At 39.6% G+C, this 20,774-nt stretch overlaps 1 protein-coding gene across 7 annotated transcripts in view; it reads left to right on the top strand.

Moving 5' to 3' along the window:
- Positions 1 to 20,774, top strand: part of col6a4a (collagen, type VI, alpha 4a) — an 81,852-nt gene that overhangs the window by 24,896 nt on the left and 36,182 nt on the right. For 6 of the 7 annotated variants that reach the window (XM_044358946.1, XM_044358948.1, XM_044358950.1 and 3 more), the window contains exons 3-15: positions 2,453 to 2,557; positions 3,835 to 4,443; positions 5,334 to 5,909; positions 8,579 to 9,148; positions 10,593 to 11,204; positions 11,404 to 11,964; positions 12,959 to 13,516; positions 14,092 to 14,667; positions 15,395 to 15,973; positions 16,346 to 16,701; positions 17,413 to 17,491; positions 17,583 to 17,728; positions 20,063 to 20,155. In XM_044358946.1, the coding sequence (XP_044214881.1) occupies positions 2,482 to 2,557; positions 3,835 to 4,443; positions 5,334 to 5,909; positions 8,579 to 9,148; positions 10,593 to 11,204; positions 11,404 to 11,964; positions 12,959 to 13,516; positions 14,092 to 14,667; positions 15,395 to 15,973; positions 16,346 to 16,701; positions 17,413 to 17,491; positions 17,583 to 17,728; positions 20,063 to 20,155 (5,391 nt within the window). In that variant the 5' untranslated portion in view covers positions 2,453 to 2,481. The remainder of the gene's footprint in view (positions 1 to 2,452; positions 2,558 to 3,834; positions 4,444 to 5,333; positions 5,910 to 8,578; positions 9,149 to 10,592; positions 11,205 to 11,403; positions 11,965 to 12,958; positions 13,517 to 14,091; positions 14,668 to 15,394; positions 15,974 to 16,345; positions 16,702 to 17,412; positions 17,492 to 17,582; positions 17,729 to 20,062; positions 20,156 to 20,774) is intronic. The other variant, XM_044358951.1, reaches the window with a different exon arrangement.

Raw genomic sequence — 20,774 nt, 5'->3', positions numbered from 1 at the left:
TTGCATTGGTTCAACTGAGACTTTATTAAGGATGCAGCTCATTGGGGTCCATAGCATCAATGTTAAAGGCTTCATTTGCGTCCATCGCTGGAACTCAATTACTTGGTTTTCTGAAACTGACATTATTTTTCAGTTTTTTGCAACCTAATTCTTTTTTTCTTTAGCTCTTGCGGTTTACCTTAATGGTACATTTAATATTATTTACTGGGCTTGAACTGCTTACATTTCAGTAAAAACTGGAAAAATGGAGGTGTTGTAAATCGTTTGACCAGTAGTGCATAATAACTGTCAATGCACATACTATATGACAATTAGGTTCAACCATGGGACAGTTTTTCCAGGACTTTTCATTGCTGGGCAGTGGAAAGGCAGATCTTTATGTTTTGTTTATTTCTTTTAATTGATTTAAGAATAAAATAGATTTATAACAGTGTTAAGGACTGTATCTGAGGGGGGAAATGGCATCAACACATCATTTTTGTTCGACTGCCAGCCGTTTATTAGACTTAATTTCAGCACCGTTCACTGTTCAAATATCATGACGCAACCATAGTGTCAATGCGTCTCCTCATTTAGCTGTAACAAAGTGATATTACAATAATTGGGATTTACAGTAGCCTTGTATTTATTTTGGCATCTACAGTAGATTGGTGAAAAATTATGTAATGGTTTTGATGTAAACTACGAAAGTCAATCTTTCATCAGGGGCCCAAATATTTTTTCTGCAGGGCCAGAATTGGCCCACTAGCCACTATTTGCCTGCCCCTGCTATATGGGCATGTCAGTATTGTTACGTAACAACGATATTTCTCTGTCAATGAGATGCACTTGGCAGACACTGCTGTAATACAGACTAGATTGGAGACTTTACGTCGTTCATGTGGTGATTTATTCCATATAATCCCAGAGCTGCAGTTGCGGTCTGATGTGACTTGGAGGAGATGAGTTCATGACAGTGCGCAGGGACACATAACTTCAATAATTACTGATACTGCAGAAGACGCCCACTTTACACACTCCTCATACCTCAGATGTGAGCACGCTGCCAGATCCTGACAGATTTCTAAATCACTGAGAGGGTTTGATAGGCCGGTCGAGGCCGATGGCGTCCACCTAGAGTCCGGTTCTGTTTGAGGTTTCTTCCTGTTAAAGGGAAGTTTTTTCTAGCTGCTCTCACCAAGTGCTGCTCATGGGGGAATGTTGGATCTCTGTAAATTAAAGAGTTGGTCTAGACCTGCTCTATGTGAAAAGTGCCCTGAGATAACTTTGTCATGATTTGGCGCCATATAAATGAAATTGAATTGAATTGAAAGCAGCTGGGAGGAGGTTATATATCTGTGTTTTTATCCACAACTACATATGAACTCCTCTCTATCAATTTTTCTGCCATTTCCTCAGTAGTGGACCCTGATTTGTGACCCTTTTTGACTCTGACACACAAAATGAATCATCTGTTTGAGTTTGTTTAAACAAATAACATGAAATTTATCCCTTAATTTAAACCATAAAATGACCTTAAATTACCATGAAAACCACCCCTTGTATAAAAATGAATATCCATTTTAAAAAAAATGTTCTCCTTCTTTTCTCAAATCCATCCGTACATGTTGGAGCTGAATCAGATGAGAAATATGCAAATTAATAAATTATAATAAATTAATATGCAAACGAAGCGTTCAGAGCAGGTTGAAGCCCTGGATTTTTAACACACGTTCATCTCAAGTTTCTGAACTTTTACTATGTTTAACATCCAAAATCATAACAGTATAAAAATAACAGGAATACACAAACAGCAAAGTATGTCCTCTTTAAAGGGTCAATTTACTCAAATCACTTAAAACAAACATACTTTTCTCTTCTTTATAGTGCCGTCTATCCAGGCAGACGCTATAGTTTGGATTTATATGTCCAGGTTTTCAAATATCAACGCAGTATCTTATTCTCTCTGTAAATTAAATGCAGAATGCCAGATTTTAGTAGCTGTTGATGGGAGCTCCAACTGAGACTTGGCACGGAAACATCCAGAGCTGGCATTGATTGTATTACTGTTTCTTCTTATAAATTATAAATTATCTGAATAATTCTCTCACCACCAAATGTTGTGATGTATCACCATTAGCCAGAGATGCTAAAGTCAGGCTACTGCTCCAGCACACACGCGAAAGGTTTTAGTGCATTATTTCACAAAACGTCAAGACTTTCCACTTGTTTGTCATGCAGCCGGCCTCACCACAGCTTAGAGGTGTTTTTATTCCTGAGAAAAATAAAAAAGTTTTGAAGTCCAGTAATGCAAAGTCACGGTGGGCGTGGCCTGTTATTATGTCTGTAAATGTATGCAGTCTTTGTAACACGACCTTCTGGAACAAACGTGTCCCCCCGCTGCCACTGAGCTCTTCCAGATGGGAAACAGATTTGTTCTGTCTTTATAGTCGTCTTTGTCTTTGTGTTGTAGGCAGAGAGAAACCCGAGAGCTGTTCCAGCATGGAGGGGAGGCGGGGTCTTCTCCTCAGCCTCATCATAGCAGCGTGTTTCTACGGCAACGCTGCTCAGAGGACAGGTGGGTATGATTATTCAGCTATGACTTAACTTCCTGCATACCAGCACATAAAGGATCATGGTAAACGTACCCCTGCCTCAACATTACATCAACCCACGGCATCTGTATAACCGATTTATATACACACACACACACACACACACACACACACACACACACACACACACGCACAAGGCCTTATAGAGCAGATGTGTGGTATGCTTTGAAGTTTATGTTCATTATAAACATTGTTGGAGCACCAGTACTAACCCTGCACAGGAATGTGTTTGCTGCTGAGCACATGTATATGACGCATTAATTGGTTCACTTTGGGCTAAATAGCTTTGACTGTTTTCTTACATAAAAACATATTTTCCTTAATAGTTCTCATATGATTCCCTTACTTAAAGAAGTTTCTCAAACCTAATTAGGTCTTAGAATTTCTCCTCCAGACATGTTTAAAGGATGAGTTCACAGTTTTTTAAGTGTGTCTTAAAACAACAGTCAGGTCAGTCCAAATGAACATTAAAGCTGTTTACTGTAATCATTCCTCCTGTTCATACTGATCATTAGAAGATCCCTTCATAATGCACTTACAATTTTGTTATTTTATTTATGTGGTATGTTTTTTAACGCTGTAGCATGTAGCACTTTGAGATTCACTGAAGAATACAGCACAAATCATGTATTATTACCTCTTTCACTGTTTATATGGGCACCTGACTGGTGTTTTAAGACACACTTAGAAAATTAACCTGACCAGATATGATGTTATCATTGCAACATTCGGTGTTTGTAGGTACATCCCAAAGTATTTAATGTAAAACATCTGATGAGAACTATTAAGGGTAGTTTTGTGCAGCCAGGCACAAGAAAGGTTTAGAGTTGAAATGATGAACTGATGTTGAACATATTGTGAGAAGGAGAAGTTAAAGGAAAGGTAGGGTTTGATCAGCCATTTGTCGACCTTCTGTTTGCGCCACCAGCACTTTCAGAAGGAGATGAACACCAGCTGTGAGCCACACAACTTTCTTTTTTTCAATTTCTTCATGCTTTCACACGCAAGAGTCAACCTGAAGGTAAGAGCTTTCGGAGTAGATACCTCCTCCTGTCCAGAAACTGTCTGCTGGCACCAGGTGCAACCCACCACCTCTGTCTGTAAATCACCCTTCTTCACATCTGGCTGACACGCTTTCTTAGAAATGAGAGCTGCACGGGTGCTCAGAGCTTTTCACTGTAGCACCCTGCAGCTTCTTATCAGCAAGACCTTTATGTGACTTGACAACCTTCCCTCTCAGTCTGCACTCAAGAGGCCGTGGCCGACATCGTCTTCTTGGTGGATGGGTCGCATAGCATCGGCACCAAAAACTTCGAGCAGATCCGTCGGTTTCTGTACACGCTGGTCAACAGCTTCGACGTCGGGCCTGATCATGTTCGCATCGGGCTGGTCCAGTACAGCAACAAACCACGCACGGAGTTCAAGCTCAACACCCATCAGAACAAGGCCGACATCCTCCAGTACATCGACACTTTGCCTTACATGGGGGGCGGCACCCAGACGGGGCTAGGCTTGGACTTCATGCTGAAAAATCACTTTGTGGAGGCCGCTGGAAGCCGCTCGCATCAGAATGTGCCGCAGATCGCCGTGGTGATCACCGATGGCAAATCACAAGATAACGTGGAGTCGCACGCCGAGGATCTGAGGAGAAAGGGAATTGTTTTGTATGCAATTGGTATTAAAGACGCAGATGAAGACCAGCTGAGAGAGATAGCGAATGAGCCGTACAGTCGGCATGTCTACAGTGTGTCAGATTTTGCGGCGCTGCAGGAAATCTCTCAGAGCATCGTCCAGACGCTGTGCACAACTGTAGAGGAAGCCAAACGTCAATTCCTGCAGTTGTCTAAAGGTAATATGTGTCATTCCACACAGCTTGTGGTGATTCATTGATCTGACCCCAGTGGTACTCACATCCGAGGAATGTTTGAGCCAAGTGTCGATTAATCAGTTAGTTAACTCAAAGTATATGGGTTTTGGATTACTGGTCGGACAAAATTAGACATTTTAATACATCTCCCTGAGCTGTTGGAAATTATATCTGCCATTTTTCAATGTTTTCTGACAATAGACTAAACGATTAATAGATTAATTTGATAAAATAATTGGCAGACTAATCGATTATGAAAATACTTGACTGAAAAAAAAATAACATCAATAACCATTGTTTACAGAACAATCATACCTTAGGTCCATTTAGTATCTGTTCTGGAGCTTTTGGTCATATTGATTTGAAATTGTCAAGTTTCCAAGATCAACAGCAAACTTTAATGCGTAATATTTCATTATTGTTGCTGATTGAAGCTTTTAGAGCTCAGGTTTTGTTGGCAGGGAGATGTTAATTCAGCCTAAAAGTGGTAATTAAATCAATTTTTTATCATACTTTTCAAAAGATGTGATGTGAAAAAGTGCCTCACATTAAAAGTATTAAGCTAACAACAGAAATAATATCAACAAAAATAGATAGAATTAATAGAATTTTAAAAAGTGACGTCAAAGTTTTTTAAAAGTTTCAGTTGAACTGAATAATCTAAATGATGCAGGTGTTCATTATTTTGCCCTCCTTTTGTATAGAGGTGACCAGTTCAACCACAGTTTTTTTTACTGTCAAGGTTTTATGTTGCATTAGAATATCAGCAACATGGACTCACTCTGTATCTTCTCGTGGGTACAAACACACACACATTAAATGTTCCTCCACCTGTTGCTCCACACGCTGACTTTCTTCTTCCTCCTGTTCAGAATGTGCCGAAGCCACCGTGGCCGACATCGTCTTCCTGGTCGACGGCTCCTCCAGCATCGGCAGCAGTAACTTTCAGGAGGTCCGAGGGTTTCTCCGGAGCGTGATCTCAGGCCTCGACATCGGCCCTGACAAAGTTCGGATCGGTTTGGCGCAGTACAGTGACAGACCTCAGAAGGAGTTCCTGCTGCAGGATCACATGGACAAGAGTTCCCTGCTGGATCAAGTTGACAATTTTCCCTACATGACAGGAGGCACGCAAACAGGCATGGCCATCGACTTCCTCCTGGAGAATTATTTCAAACAGTCCACCCGTAAGCGAGTGCCTCAGATCGCTGTGGTCATCACAGATGGGGACTCCACAGATGATGTGACAGGGCCCGCCCAGGAACTGAGACGTTATGGAGTCATTGTGTTTGGCATTGGGGTGGGACAAGCAAACCAAGAGCAGCTCAAGTCCATTGCCAACCAGCCTTCAGACCGCTTCCTGTTCTCCATCGATAACTACCAGGCTCTGCAGAGGCTGACGGATGGTCTGCTGCAAACTGTGTGCGTCTCCATGGAGGATCAGAGGCAAGGTAGGCAGTGGTGGAAACTAAGTACATTAACTCAACTACTGCACTTAATTTTGAGGTTCTTGTACTTTACTTGATTATTTCCATGTGATGCTACTTTCTACATTTCAGAGGGAAATATTGTACTTTCTACTCCACTACATTTATTTGACAGCTTTAGTTACTTTTTAGATGAAGATTTGACACAATGGATAATATAACAAGCTTTTAAAATACAACACATTGTTAAAGATGAAACCAGTGGTTTCCAACCTTTTTGTCTTTTGACGTCTTACAAAAAGCAGTGTGTAGTCGGGGTCACATTTCACATGTCTATGAGTTGTTAACAGCTCCACCAAATAGTGATTTTTCCCACTAAACTTCTCACATGCTTTCATTTCAATAAATGTTCAAATGATCCAATATTTCAGCAAAAATCAAAGATTTGAGAAAAAGTCCAAAAACTGAAAACAGATTTGTGTATCAGAACTTTGTTTTTTCTTCTTTCCTCTCCCATTAATCATCTCACGACCCCTCAGATTTATCTGCTGACCCTTTGGAGGGGCCCCAACCCCTAGGTTGGGAACCAGTGGACTAAACTAGCTAACTGTATATAAAGTAGTGTAAACTAGCTCCACCTCCAGCAGCTACAACAGTAACATGCTGCTCTAACACTGATGCTTCACTATTAATAATCTAATGATGTCATATATAATAATATATCAGTCAGAGGGACCAAACCACTACTTTTACTGCAATACTTTAACTACATCAAGCTCATAATACTTGTGTTTTTACAATGCTGTTTTGATACTTTTACTTAAATAAAGGATCTGAGTATTTCTTCCACCACTGATAGTAAGGCAAAGAATTACAGGAAACATCCTTATAGAGTTGTTTATATTGCAGTATAATCTGAAAATACTGATCACAGTGAAACAAATACCTTAAATGTCTATTGGGCGGAGATGCACAGGAGCTGAGAGTGAGTTAGTGAAGTGGCAGACAAAGGTCTAACCAGGGACAGTTATGTGGCATGCACAGTAACCATTCGGCTACCAGGCCGCTACAGTTTTTTGTTTGTTTTTTTTTATTTTAATTAAATTGCACTGAACAGCAAAAAGGGAAGTATAATAATTGCAGCTCTCATTCCAGCTAGAGTACGAGGTGTTTTGCTGTTGTGTGGCTTCACACAATTGACAGTTGTGTGCCAGTGAGCTACACTTAAAATCTGTTTAAACTAACAAAAATAAAAATGTTTCATTTATTTGCAGTTAAAACTGGAAACAAAGAGCCTCAGTTACTCCAGAAATAGCATTGTACTTCTATAAAGAGTTTGCAAGAGATGAAAAGAAAGGTCAAAATCAAAATAGCACAGGTCAATATATCCTGATCTTTGGTACCATGTATGTGTCAAAAAACACTGGATCCTACATTTCCCATAATGCAACACAGTAGCATCTTTCTGTTGGACCTTCTCTACCTGGTAAACACAAATGTATTTCATGCCTCTGGTTTGTCAGACAGATTTTCTGTTATAAATGTGTAAGTAAGCAAGTAAGTAAACTTTATTTATAAAGCGCCTTTCAAAACAAGAGTTACAAGGTGCTGCACAATGCAAACAACTGAGAGAAATAAAATAGAGTAAAAAGAAAAAAATAAATGAATAAATAAAAAGTTTAACAACACGTAATATCAATATAAAAACAATAAAACCATAAAAACTACACAGAAGTCAGATACAACAATAAAAACAGTGAAAGCCACACAGAGAGCAATAACACATTATGAGATAAAGTGTTTACGAAACAGGTGAGTTTTTAAAAGCCTCTTAAAACTATTGACTCACTCTGCGTTTTTTATTACTAGGGGAGGACAGTGTAGTCTACAGAGGACATTATACAGCTGTTTTCACAGGCTGAAGCATCCCTCTAACTTTTTTGGCAGTGCAGTGCAGTTCCAGTACTTTGCTTTATGTTAATTTGGGATTATGTTACCAAGTCTCACTGTCTGAGGACATTATGCAGTATTTCAAATTAATTACCTCTTTACTGTGATTCCTCAAAAGCATATCTTTTTCCACATAACATTTCAGGCTACATGCTCTGGTTCCAGTGATGTTTGAGGTCAGCCAGCATTTATGCAGCGTCAGCCAAAACATGCAGAATTAAGAGACAGATGTTGTTTGGGAAACAGGGACAAACTTAATTGAACTTACTGTTATGCAAGTTTAGTGTGGGAAAGCACATTTTCCACAGATATGACTCCTTGGCTGAGAAGTGAGCTCTCTGCAGCGTCATTTAGACCCTCTGACACTGAAAAAGTCTGATAGCAACACTTAGGAATAAGGATTACTGCCTGCTTTGGGGTTTTAGTAATAGTTCAAAACAAAAAATCAATTCAGGCATTTCACACACATATTTCAAGTGTGAAATGTCTGATGTGAAATGTAGCTATTTCATAAAATCACCATGCTGACATTGTGGGGGGAGTTGTTTTTTTGTTTTGAACTATTACTTATTTATCTCTTACACAACTGTCTGTTTACAGGTTTTCAATGACCTTCTTCTTTCTTTTTTTATTGAGATATAATAAACAGTCATGTTTGTTTTAATATGTGACAATAATGAGACATTCATGAGTTCTAATATTGTTGTTCCTAATTGTTTTTTTGTTTGTTTGTTTTCTTTCAGCCTTGGCAGAAAAGTTTGCAGACATTGTCGTCCTGGTGGACAGTGGCTTGAGTCAAGGAGATTTCCAGCAAGTCAGGGCTATGCTCGTCCGACTGACCAATCAACTGAACATCGGAGCCTCTGCTTACCGCCTTGGTTTGGCCCAGTATGGTCAAGAAATCAAGGTTGAATTTCATCTTAACAGTTACCAAACCAAAGAGCAGACCCTGAGCTTTGTCAGGCGTTTCCGCCAGCAGAGATTGCAACCCAACGAGCCACGGAACCTGGGCAAAGCATTGCAGCAAGCCAGCACTGAGTTTTTCACCAGTGAGAGAGGAAGCCGGGCAGACCAGGGCTACCGACAATTCCTGGTTGTTGTGAGTGGAAAAGACTCAGATGATCCTGTGTATAACGGGACACGTACGATCAAATCAGAAGGAGTGACTGTGGTGGGGATAAACGTTGGTGCAATGAGATCAGAAATGAGTTTCATATCCACTTCTCCTTATTTATACTATTCTTTTTCCAACATTGCTCCTACTTTGAGGGGTGTTTTCGAAGAAGAGAAAAATGAGACCACTCCGACTGGAGGTGAAAACATTTTAAGAACTATACTATCATTATTATTAAAATCAATAACTGGAATGCACCTTTGAAAATGTAGTTTGCAACTGTTTATCCACAGTCAGTCTGTGTATATTTCAAATTATTTACCCACTTTCCAATTTTTAACTTTGGAAAAATCTCAGATGTGAAGTTTTGTGAGCTATTTCTTACTGACAGATGAATAACCCAGTTTCATTCCTTTAATAGCTCTATAACTTTCCAGACATGTATCACAAGAAGAGATTTAACATCCGCCTGAGATTTAAGGTGGTCATATACCTCCCGCATGGGACACTTGGTGCACCCTTCATCCTGGTTTATTGTTCACTCCATTGAACTATTTTTTTTAACCACAGCATGGATTAGGATGGAGGCAGAGGGTGAACAAAACAGATACCACTGTTAACAGATTAGATTAGATTAGATTAATAAAAGGATAAGAGTACACAATATTTTTGCTTTCCAAGATGGTCACTGTGTCAGTTTTGGCGATTATTCTTGCTGTTACTTAGTCCAGAAACATGTCAGACTACATGTTGGACCCCTACAACGAGGGGTTGTCTGAAACAAAATGAAAGCTGGAGGCAGTGTGATAAATATAAATTCTCTTTAAAATACTTTTGGCTGCATGCAAGACAGCAATCTGTGTAATCAAAGCAGGAAATAAGCTGTATGGAGAAATGGACCTTTACTGTACCTTTACTTTAATATGATCAATATGTAAATTACTAGAAAAAACAGTCTACAAGACAGAGTTAATTAAAGTATTATGTTGTCCATGTAAACCCATTTCTTTTGTCTGAAAATATCAGTAAAAATAAAGTTTAAAAAAAAACACAACTTGCAAGAGGAACATAAGTCATAAGGTACATAAGTAAGATCTAAAAGGAAGTGCCAGGCATCAACTGGTGAATAACCTTCCAGTTGTGCTAACAACATCATTCCTCTTTGGTCCAATTGGGTCAACACCAAGGAACCAAGAAACTGTCCAACTAAGTGAGAGAAGACAAAAATATTCTGGCACAGTATTCTTTTTTGAGACAGGGACATTGTGAGGCGTCTTAGATGCTGCGTCAGCTGTCTTCCACTATTTCAAATCGCACGAATAATTGTCACATCCACACTCATCTCATGCCTAGCTCATATTGCTTGGTCTGATCCTGGCATAAGAAAGCAATAGAAAGCTGGGATGAATGGGCTTACAAATTTCTCGATACCTGGAATTCTGTCCCAAAAAAGCTGCCAGGCAACGACAGATGTTACTGTATGACCTCTTCTATCAAGTCTGGTACATATTTAGCATCTGTCAGCAAGAAATTACTCACAGAATTTCATAAATTGTATGAAACAATGAGTACTCCTCATTTCAATCTTGAAAGCTACCTGAATTGGTAAACTGTGACTTAATGATTATACATTCCTTTCACAGATTGCAAAGCAGGCAATCGGGCAGACATCGTGTTCATCGTTGATGAGTCTGGAAGCATTGGAACGGCCAACTTCCAGCTGGTCCGCACTTTCCTGCACTCGATAGTGAGCGGCCTGGATGTTGGTGAGAAGAAAGTCCGAGTGGGCATTGTAATGTACAATGATGTGCCCAGAGCACAGTTCTACCTCAACACCTTCAAAAACACGGATGAATTGCTGAAGTTCATCAAAATCCTGCCTTACCATGGAGGTGGTACGAATACCGGAGAGGCTCTAAAATTCACTCGGGAGAAGGTTTTCACAGTGGAGAGAGGAAGCAGGAAAAACTTCCAGCAGGTGGCGGTGGTGATCACAGATGGTAAATCTCAGGACAACGTGAACGCGCCAGCAGCTGAACTCCGTCGAGCTGGTGTTACTGTTTACGCTATAGGAATCAAAGACGCCAACAAGACCGAACTGGATGAGATTGCATCTGACCCCGCCAAGAAGCATGTGTTTATTGTGGACAGTTTTGCCAAACTGAAACCTCTGCAGCAGAGTCTGCAGAAAAGTCTTTGTCATAATATCTTTCGCCAAGCAATCACAGAAAAAAGAAGATCTGGCATCAAAAAAGGTCTGAACCAGTGCTTTTCTGTAGTTGTCTTAGTTTGCTTTTGTAAAAACAAGAGGTACAGTAAAAAATAAGTTTTAAGTCTGTTAAGTATGTCAATACAGTATTTATTGCATTGGATATTTAGTAAATGAATGTAAAGACAGTCTGCAGCTGATGAATTGGGAAAAGAACTCATAATATTTTTGCTTTTCGTTTCCAGGCTGCACACAAACGGATGAAGCAGATATTTTTTTCCTGATTGACCATTCAGGAAGCATTCTACCCTCTGACTTCTATGACATGAAGAAGTTCATCATGGAGTTTCTTCATAACTTCCGTATTGGGCCAGACCATGTCCGCGTGGGGGTTGCAAAATACGCAGATTCAGCAAACGTGGAATTTGATCTGAACACCCACTCAAATGTTCTGGCATTGGAGAGAGCTGTGCAAGATATTAAACAAGTAGGAGGTGGGACTAATACAGGAAGTGCACTTGAATTCATGAGGCCAATCTTTGACAGAGCGTCGTCCACTCGTGGTCACAAAGTCCGAGAGTACTTGGTGGTCATCACTGATGGAAAATCCTCCGATGAAGTCAAGGCCCCTGCAGAAAGACTGAGAATGCAGGACGTCACTGTCTATGCCATTGGAGTGAAAAACGCAGATGAAAATGAGCTACGAGAGATTGCTGGCGACCCCAAGAGGACTTTCTTTGTCAATAATTTTGATGCCCTGACGCCAATCAAGGATGACATTGTCACAGACATCTGTTCATCAGACAGTAAGGAAAATTGGACTAAAGTTTAAAATGCATGTCAACCATATTATGCATGTGGCAGTTAAAGGATAATTCCATTTTTTTCAACCTGATGTATTTTCCATAAATGTGGCCATTGTCAATCTTTGGGTGATGCTTTTTTGTACTCGTCAGCTCTGTTATAGAGATTTGGGGCTACAGCTTTCCAAATAAACATGATTCTACATTAATCATTTCAAACATTTGTCTCAGAGTCTGAAAGAAAGTAAACATACAAAATTAACCACCTGAGGCAGCCATCATGGTTACTGCATACGGAACTACATCCGGGGCAACTTGCACATTAGATTGTTTATGTGTGAGTCTTTGGATACCTTGGTGTGTGTTGACGATTGTGAGTGAGAGTTAGCATGACCCACACAGCCACAGTGGGAAATATATCAGATTGAAATGTACTAAATGATCCTTTAAGGGCAACACACCAGCATTGTATGATGTCAAAACATAACAAAACATTTTTGTTTAGCCTTTATTGGACAGCTGATTGTAGAGAGATAACAGGATATGAGGGGCATTAATGTAACAAAGGTCCAGGGGACATTGTGGTTCATGGTCAGCACTTTAACCCCCAACCATTGTTTTCAACATAAGACCACACACGATGGCATCTTGACATATGTTATCACAAACAGACATGTGTTAACTCATCAGGATACACCACTGTCCCATTTCCTAGCATTGATGCTCAAGGAAAACAGTTATTTTTAGCACATTTGTTCCCCCGTTTGGCACATTCTGGCTACCATACATTGTATAATGCATTCAGTGTATGTTACATCAATTGAAAATTAATTGATGCAATGCATTTGGTGTGGTTTGTGGTTCTGCTGGTATGGATGCCTTTTGGGTCAACTACATTAAGCCCTTGTAGATAGCAGTTGAAAGGGATCCTAAGGCAAGAAAATTATGAAAAAAAAGAGGAAAGCCACACCAACATGTCTGTGTTCTGTCTCTACAGCTTGCAAAGACATACCAGGCGACCTCCTTTTCTTGATTGACAGTTCTGGGAGCATCGATCCAAATGACTACCAGAAAATGAAAGAATTCATGAAATCTGTGATTAGCAGATCCGACATTGGGGAGAATAAGGTGCACGTTGGTGTCATGCAGTTCAGCAGTGTTCAAAAGCTAGTGTTCCGCCTCAACGAATACTACAGCAAAGATGACATGTTGAGAGCCATCGATGGTATGACCCAGATCGGTGGAGGCACGGACACAGGTAAAGCCATCAAAGTTTTGTCACCGTATTTCGATAAAGCCGAAGGAGGGCGTCCTGACCAGAGGCAGAGGCTGGTAGTGATAACAGATGGAGAGTCCCAAGACCCGGTCAAAGAGCCCGCTAAAGAACTTAGGGACAAGAAAGTGCAGATCTATGCCATTGGAGTGGTGGACGCCAACACCACCCAGCTGCTGGAGATCAGTGGGTTAAAAGAAAGAGTCTATTCTGAGAGGGACTTTGACGCTCTGAAGGACTTGGAGAGCCAGGTGGCTTTGGAGCTCTGTGATCCAGAGAGAGGTGAGAGTGCTGGAATGTCCCAAAATACAACAGGCATCAAAAACATTTCTGTAATAGAGCATTTGTAAACCGCAGGCTCTCATTCTCTTTTCTTTAACTCTTTGACTAACGTCTTATAAAAGAAAAAAACATGTACATATTATAAGTCTTTTTTAGGACACAGCCTATTATTTTTATTTTATTAATCAAAAACTATATGAAGAATTATAATGGAAATCTGCCTTGGGAATCCTAATTGTTGCTAACTTCCAGGTTACCTACAAAATGACAACATTGCTGGACAACAGTATTCCACTAAAACTAATTTTAAAGAAACATAAACTTAAAACTTTGGTTCATAAATGTAGCAAATGGAATTCTACTGGCAACAAAACCCAGCTGATTCTTTGGTTTGGTTAGTAGTTTGTTATCTAACAAGACAAGCATTTAAATAAGATTTGAAGTTGTTAGAGTTGATAAGATAGTAAACAAGTGTATAGTTGTCCAAGTGTTACCTTAAGTTACTGATTCATTATGGTGTAAATGCAACTTTCCATCTGACGCCATTTGCTCTTTGTCCTTGTATTTTCAAACAGACTGTGTGAAGACAGAAAAAGCAGACATTATTTTCCTGGTGGACGGCTCCACAAGCATAACAACGGCCAACTTTATAAGCATGCAGAAGTTTATGGAGTCACTGGTGGAGGATACCACGGTTGGCAAAGATCTGACTCGCTTTGGGGTCATTCTCTTCTCTGACGACCCCAAATCTGTTTTTTCTCTGAATAAGTATGAGTCCAAACAAAAGGTTTTAAGGGCAATAAAAGAACTGAATCCCCCACATGGAAACACCTATACTGGCAAGGCTCTGCAATACTCGTTACAGTACTTCAATGCTGAACATGGCGGTCGGGCAAAAGACAAGATTCCTCAGATTCTCATGGTGATCACAGATGGTGATGCTACTGACCCTAACAATCTTGAAAATCCATCCGAAGCACTGCGAAACCATGGGATCAGCGTCTTCAGTATTGGAGTGGAGGGAGCCAACAGGAAACAGCTGGTGACCATGGCTGGCGAGACATCCAGAGTTTTCTATGTGGACAATTTTAAGGCCCTGGAAACTCTGTACAAGAATATCTCTGATGTCTTCTGTAACTCCACCAAGCCAGGTAACACACAACAGTGTAATCCCACCTTTGTACACAGTAGGTCTACATCTTCAAAGTTAGGATACAAAGATTTACAGCATCACAAAGCTAACCTACAACAAAACTTTTGCTACACATTTAACGGGTCAATTAACCAGCCACAAAATGCTCCATATTCTCTCACTTTAAGTATTTAGCCATGCAAATACTTTTGCCAATAACGGCCATCATCCCAATTTAATCAAGGTGAATGGAAATTCTTTTATGGTGCTCACAGAAGTCAAAAAACATTTAAATTTGAAAAATCCAACAGCAGAATGTCTTTCCAGCCTGACTTTCTTTCTCGCTTCACAAGACCGATTTTTGAAGTGGAAAGCTGTGATTTGAGGGAAAAGAATCTTAAGTAGAGTTGGGGGGGGGGGGGATTTTGACAAACCGTTCTCTCAAATTAGAAAATTCTAATGTTTCTTCTTTGTGATAAGCAAATATCACCTTGTAATGTCATCCTGCCAATTTATCCATTAGGCTCTTAATATTAGTGTGTTATTCAGATGATGTGAGTGAGGTGATGAATTTATTTGGTGTTGGCATTAAAACCAGACAGGTCAGAGCTAAAAAATTATGTGCATTTGCCAATAGAAGAGTATGGAAAGCATAAATTCAAAGTCGATGGGCTTGAAGGTTACCAAGTTTATGATACCCTTATCTATTATTTATGTGGACAAAATTCCTCTCTTTGTTTTTGCAGTTTGTGAAAAAGAGAAGGCTGACCTGGTCTTCCTACTCGATCAGTCTGGCAGCATTGACCAGAAGGACTACGGCATCATGAAGAATTTCACAATAGAACTGATACAAAGCTTTGAAGTCAGTAAGGATTTAGTGCGTGTTGGACTTGCCCAGTTCAGCAGTACTTTCCAGAATGAGTTTTATCTAAACACGTTCAACACCGAACAGGAGGTGACTAAGCACATCTTCAATATGCGACAAAGTGGTGGAGGCACCAATATCGGATTTGCCCTGGATTCCATCAGGGAATATTTCACAGCGAACCGAGGCAGTCGTAAGTCTGAAAAGATCTCCCAGAATCTGGTTTTAATCACTGACGGGGAATCACAGGATGATGTGGAGGATGCGGCCGACCGTCTCAGGGCTCTGGGTATCGAGGTGTTTGCCATCGGCATTGGAAACGTCCACCTTCTGGAGCTCTTGCAGATCTGTGGCACTCCACAGAGGGTGTTCACCGTGCAGAACTTTGACAGCTTGAAAGAAATCAAGCGAAAGGTGATCGACACCATCTGCCAATCCAAAGTTCCAGACACTGAACCTGGTGAGTTAAGAAGTATGTCTTTTAGAGCTGCAACGATTAGTCGACTGTCAAAAAATTAATCAGTAACTCTTTTGATAATCTAATAATCTTTCATTATTTTTTAAAGCAAAAACGCTAAATATTCAGTCATTGCAGCTTCTCAGATGTAAGAATTTGAAGCTTTTCTGTGTCACATATGGTAGTAGACTGAATATCTTTGGATTTTGGACTGTTGATATGACAAAATGAGACATTTTAAGATGTTGCCTTGAGCTTTAACAAATTATAATGGACATTTTTTTATGTTTCCTTTTTTCAGATAAACTGATTAGTCGACTAGTTGAGAACATAATTGGCAGATGATTCGATAATGAAAATAACTGTTTTTTGCAGAAAAAGACTGCAGCATCGATATCGCATTCGGATTCGATATCTCTCAAAGAGTTCCCGGTGAGACGCTGGTCAGCAGCCACACCAGGCTCCAGACCTTCCTCCCGGAGATCGTCCATTACGTTTCCTCCGTGCAAGGTATGTGCTGCACTGGCACCACCCCCATCAAGACCAACATTGCTTTCCGAGTGGTGAGCCGTGATGGACGTACCCTGGACGACTTCAACTTCGACGGCTACAGCGAGGATGTGGTGAATAAAGTTATGGCTTTGAATTTGGCACAGCCAACTGTCTTCAACACCAACCTGCTGAGATCCTTTGAGGAGAAGTTCAGGGCCCAGTCCAGAGCTGGTGTGAAGGTGAGTCTTTGACATAACACAATCTTGCACACATAAAAAACACTCTTTCACTTTGTTTTGTCGACATCCCAAAGACACGGTTTTGTAAAGGTGACACTTTTCTGAACTCTCGTTGATTTGAGTACTCTTGGTGGTAACCTTGAGTGTTGTTTAACAAATCAGTGGCTTGTTGAGTAAAGACATTACACTGGTCAGTCTGCACAGTTTTGCACTTGCAATAAATAAAGACCAGCACTGAGAAGTGAAAAGAGTCTTTATAGAACTGAAGAAAATTAGAAAATGAGTCCACCTCAAGATAATGTAGAAGATATTACATTCATGAAGGTCTGATTTATAGTCATAGCCTTTAGATACATTCCAAGAAGTCAGGAAAATTGCTCTCAATAGATTTTCATATATTTTCTTTGTAGTTTTTTTAAAATGCTTCTCATTGTGCTCAGTGTTTTCTGATCCCAAACCACAAATCTGACCCCAATGCGGGATTGAACAACCCATGTGCAGGTTGATCAGTATAAGAAGACACTACTGTACCACTATTTGTGTTAATCTGTCACTCTGTCAGGCTTTTATTGGACACATTTTTGTCAGGGTTGGAGTAATGACACTGGAGAAGTGAATGGATGATTCAAAGCAGAAGTTAAAAGTAAAAAGTTTGTTCCATGAACTCTTACATGTTAAACAGACCAACATTTGACCAACCTCGTCCCTCAGGTGCTTGTGATCTTCTCAGACGGACTCGATGAAGACGTGATGACACTGGAGCAACAATCAGAGCAGCTGCGACAGTCTGGTAAAAACTAAGAAAGGCAGAGGTTTTTTCTGTGCAGATCAATGACACATGAAGGCATGAATCTGTTATCTTTTTTGTGGGTTTTCTGCAGGGGTCAGCGCTCTGCTGATTGTGGCTCTGGATGTAGTGCATGATCCTGCTCAGCTGCAGATGGTGGAGTTTGGTCGAGGGTTCGGCTACAAACTTCCTCTCAGCATCGGCATGCCAAGTGTCGGCAGCACCATCCTCAAACAGATTGTAAGCCATTCATGTCACTGTTGTGTCCATTCACATCAGCTGCAACAGAATTCTGCAGAGAAGTGTTAGCATCGGAGCTATATCTTGATGAACTAGCTGGCTTGGATGCTAACTGTACAAGGAAAAGCCATTGATTTAAGAGAACATACATATTTATATCATCCACTTTCATTTCACTGCTGACTGCAAACCATATTGCTTCTTGTCTTGTGTGGAGCAGTTTATACTCGAACACAGCAGGTTAATCTAAAACTGGATGGTTTCATTCAATCAATCAAACTTTATTTGTGCAGGTCGGTACAAATCAAAGTGCTTCACAGATGACTGACAGACTGATAATAAGAGAGAACAATTGTAAACAGTACAACAATATGAGACTAGTGCACATGATAAATAAAAATAATAATAATAAAAAAATAATGAAACCAATGAAATAGGTTTAAAATTAAAATAAAATAAGAACTAGACACGACAGATAAAAGACAATTTGACACATATAATATGATAGCCTCCATTTTGGGCTCAGTGCTGTTGAGACATTTTGATATTGGTCAACTGTACAAATTCATATTTACACGTTGACCAAAGTTGAACTCTGTGAAGCTTTGCAGAGACTTACAAAATCTTCACAAATGAATCCACTTATTGCGGCGATTCCACTGAAATAAATTTGAAATTTTGTTGTTGAAAATACAAGAATTAGTCTCTCAACATTATTTAGCTATTTTTTCACGTTTTATGGTGTTAAGCGAGCAGTTTCCCCCTGCGTCCGATCTTTGTGTTGGCAATGCCTGATATGTTCCATCTCTGCTGGACACACAAATATTAAACTGATATCCATTTTTTCATCAAACTCTGGACAAGCTGACTAACAAGAGGACTATACATATTAATCTGCTCTCTGAAAATGTCAAGGAGTTCTAAACACACTGCTTAAACAACCTGCCAATCAGAAAGGTAGCAGTGTTTTTCAGCTGGATCATTGTCACTTACTGAGCTAATTCAGGCGATTATTTTATGCATTTAACCTCATGGAAGAATATATTTGTATTCTTCAACTAAACTTCTCTTTTTTCTTGTGTGGTTTCAGCGTGATGAATGTCACCTGTTCATGTCCATATAAGGCGACCTGTACCGCTCCATTTATGGGCGAGTTTCATTCTAAAAACGAGAAAATTGAATGCCACAATTTTTCTTAAATCACTCATATGTGTCAGAGTTCATCTATTTGTACGGATACAAGTTACATCCAGATACAAAACTTTTTTTTTTCCTGAGGTAGATATAGATTCCTTGTAATCATGAAAATGAAAATAAATAAATAATAAGAGGTCACCCTCCTCCTAACTTCCTCAGCTGATAAGAATCACAGAAACTAATTCCTTCAGAAATGGTTTTCCTGTCCAGGCATGTCTGTTTGCAGAAATGGGAAAAAAAAGAGGGAAAAAAGCCTCAGGGAAGTGTTGGCTAGAGAAAATATGCAAATTACTCACCAAGTCAAAGAATGGCCAAAAAGCAGATTCCAGTAAGCCTGAACGGCTTTCATGGAATTAAACTCTGTGAACATCCACTGAACCTGATTTTTATTTACTGTACCATTACAATGCTCTGATGTTCCATATTATGTAGAACTTGTCATGTTATATTTAGAAAAAAAGTATCCAAAACCTGCAGCATGTGCAGATTGTGACCTTTCTGTAGATGTATTAATTAGGACATTGCAGGAGGTTTTTTTTGTTTGTTTGTTTGTTTGTTTTTTAAATAAAATATAGTGCCTAAAAAGTCTTTCTAAAGGAATGTTTTCAAGCTACCAAATTAGTCTGTAAATACAGTTTGTTTGGTGGTAAAACAACTATACAATAAACCCCTAAATATGTATTTCATGGATGTTAATGATCAGAAAGAACAGAAAGCTTTTCATTGTATGTTTTCACTGCATCTGCAGCCAGTACAATCTGTTATCTTTTACATTTCTTTTGTTTATTAATTCATTTGCATATTTAAATAACAATTTTAACAAAAGATTTAATGATTTGATATGTACACACAAATACATTCACATACAGTACCAGTCAAAAGGTTTGGACACACTTTCTCATTCAAGATGTGTCCAAACTTTTGTCTGCTACTGTATATATGAGCACGTTTTTATCTACATACACACAAGTATACATGAAGTAAACAAACCTTGTAGAGGTAGGAAGCTAAATGCTGATACAAAGACGTCCCATAAAGACTCAAGAGAAGATAAACAGAATCACATTAAGTAAAAGTAATGAAAAATGTCTCTGTTTGATATTTAATGTTTGTTTGTTTCTCTCTGTCTCTCTGCAGGACACGGTGTCAAACAGGGAGTGCTGCGGCGTCATGTGCAAATGTTCAGGACACGAAGGTATCCGTGGCTCTCGGGGCCCCCTGGGGATAAAGGTGAGTCATACAAACAAGCCTTGAACTTTCAAACATGATGTCAAGAACATTTGGGAATACGTGTCAAATGCAATAAGAAGTCAGGTCTGTACTGAGAGCGAGCAGACACAAGCAGTGATTTCATAAAGAAAACATCAGGCCTGGTTCAGCAGTTGATATCTCAAAGTAAAACCAGGACACATTTCACATTTCCACTTGCTCCGGGGTCAGTGTTAAAAGTAAACAGTCACAGAGGTTAAAGATGTTTCTCCTCAAGGCTGAGAGGAAGGACTCCATGATGAAAGTATAGCAGCCGGTTATCTTGAGATACAGACTAACTTAAGTCAAAGTTAAGTTAAATCAATGTTTCATGTTTGCAGGTACAGTTTTACAATAATTTTAATGATTATTTTATCGAGATAATTTTATCCTCCTCCGATCCTTTTCAGCATCTTGATCACTGATAACATACATGTGTTGATATTCTGACCTTTTTATTTTGAGTGCTAATAACATGTACATTTATTTGTTTTATTGCAATTTTATTTTCCCATGTGGGTACTATTTCAGTTGTATGTTAGTCATAAGCTTTGATCCCTTGCCGTACACAACCATACCTGGGTATTTGTGAGGTTAAGCT

Source organism: Thunnus albacares, chromosome 8 (genome assembly GCF_914725855.1).
Source record: "Thunnus albacares chromosome 8, fThuAlb1.1, whole genome shotgun sequence".
NCBI lineage: Eukaryota > Metazoa > Chordata > Actinopteri > Scombriformes > Scombridae > Thunnus > Thunnus albacares.
The sequence above is the reverse complement of the archived record's forward strand: the minus strand, read 5'-3'. Positions and strand labels throughout refer to the sequence as shown.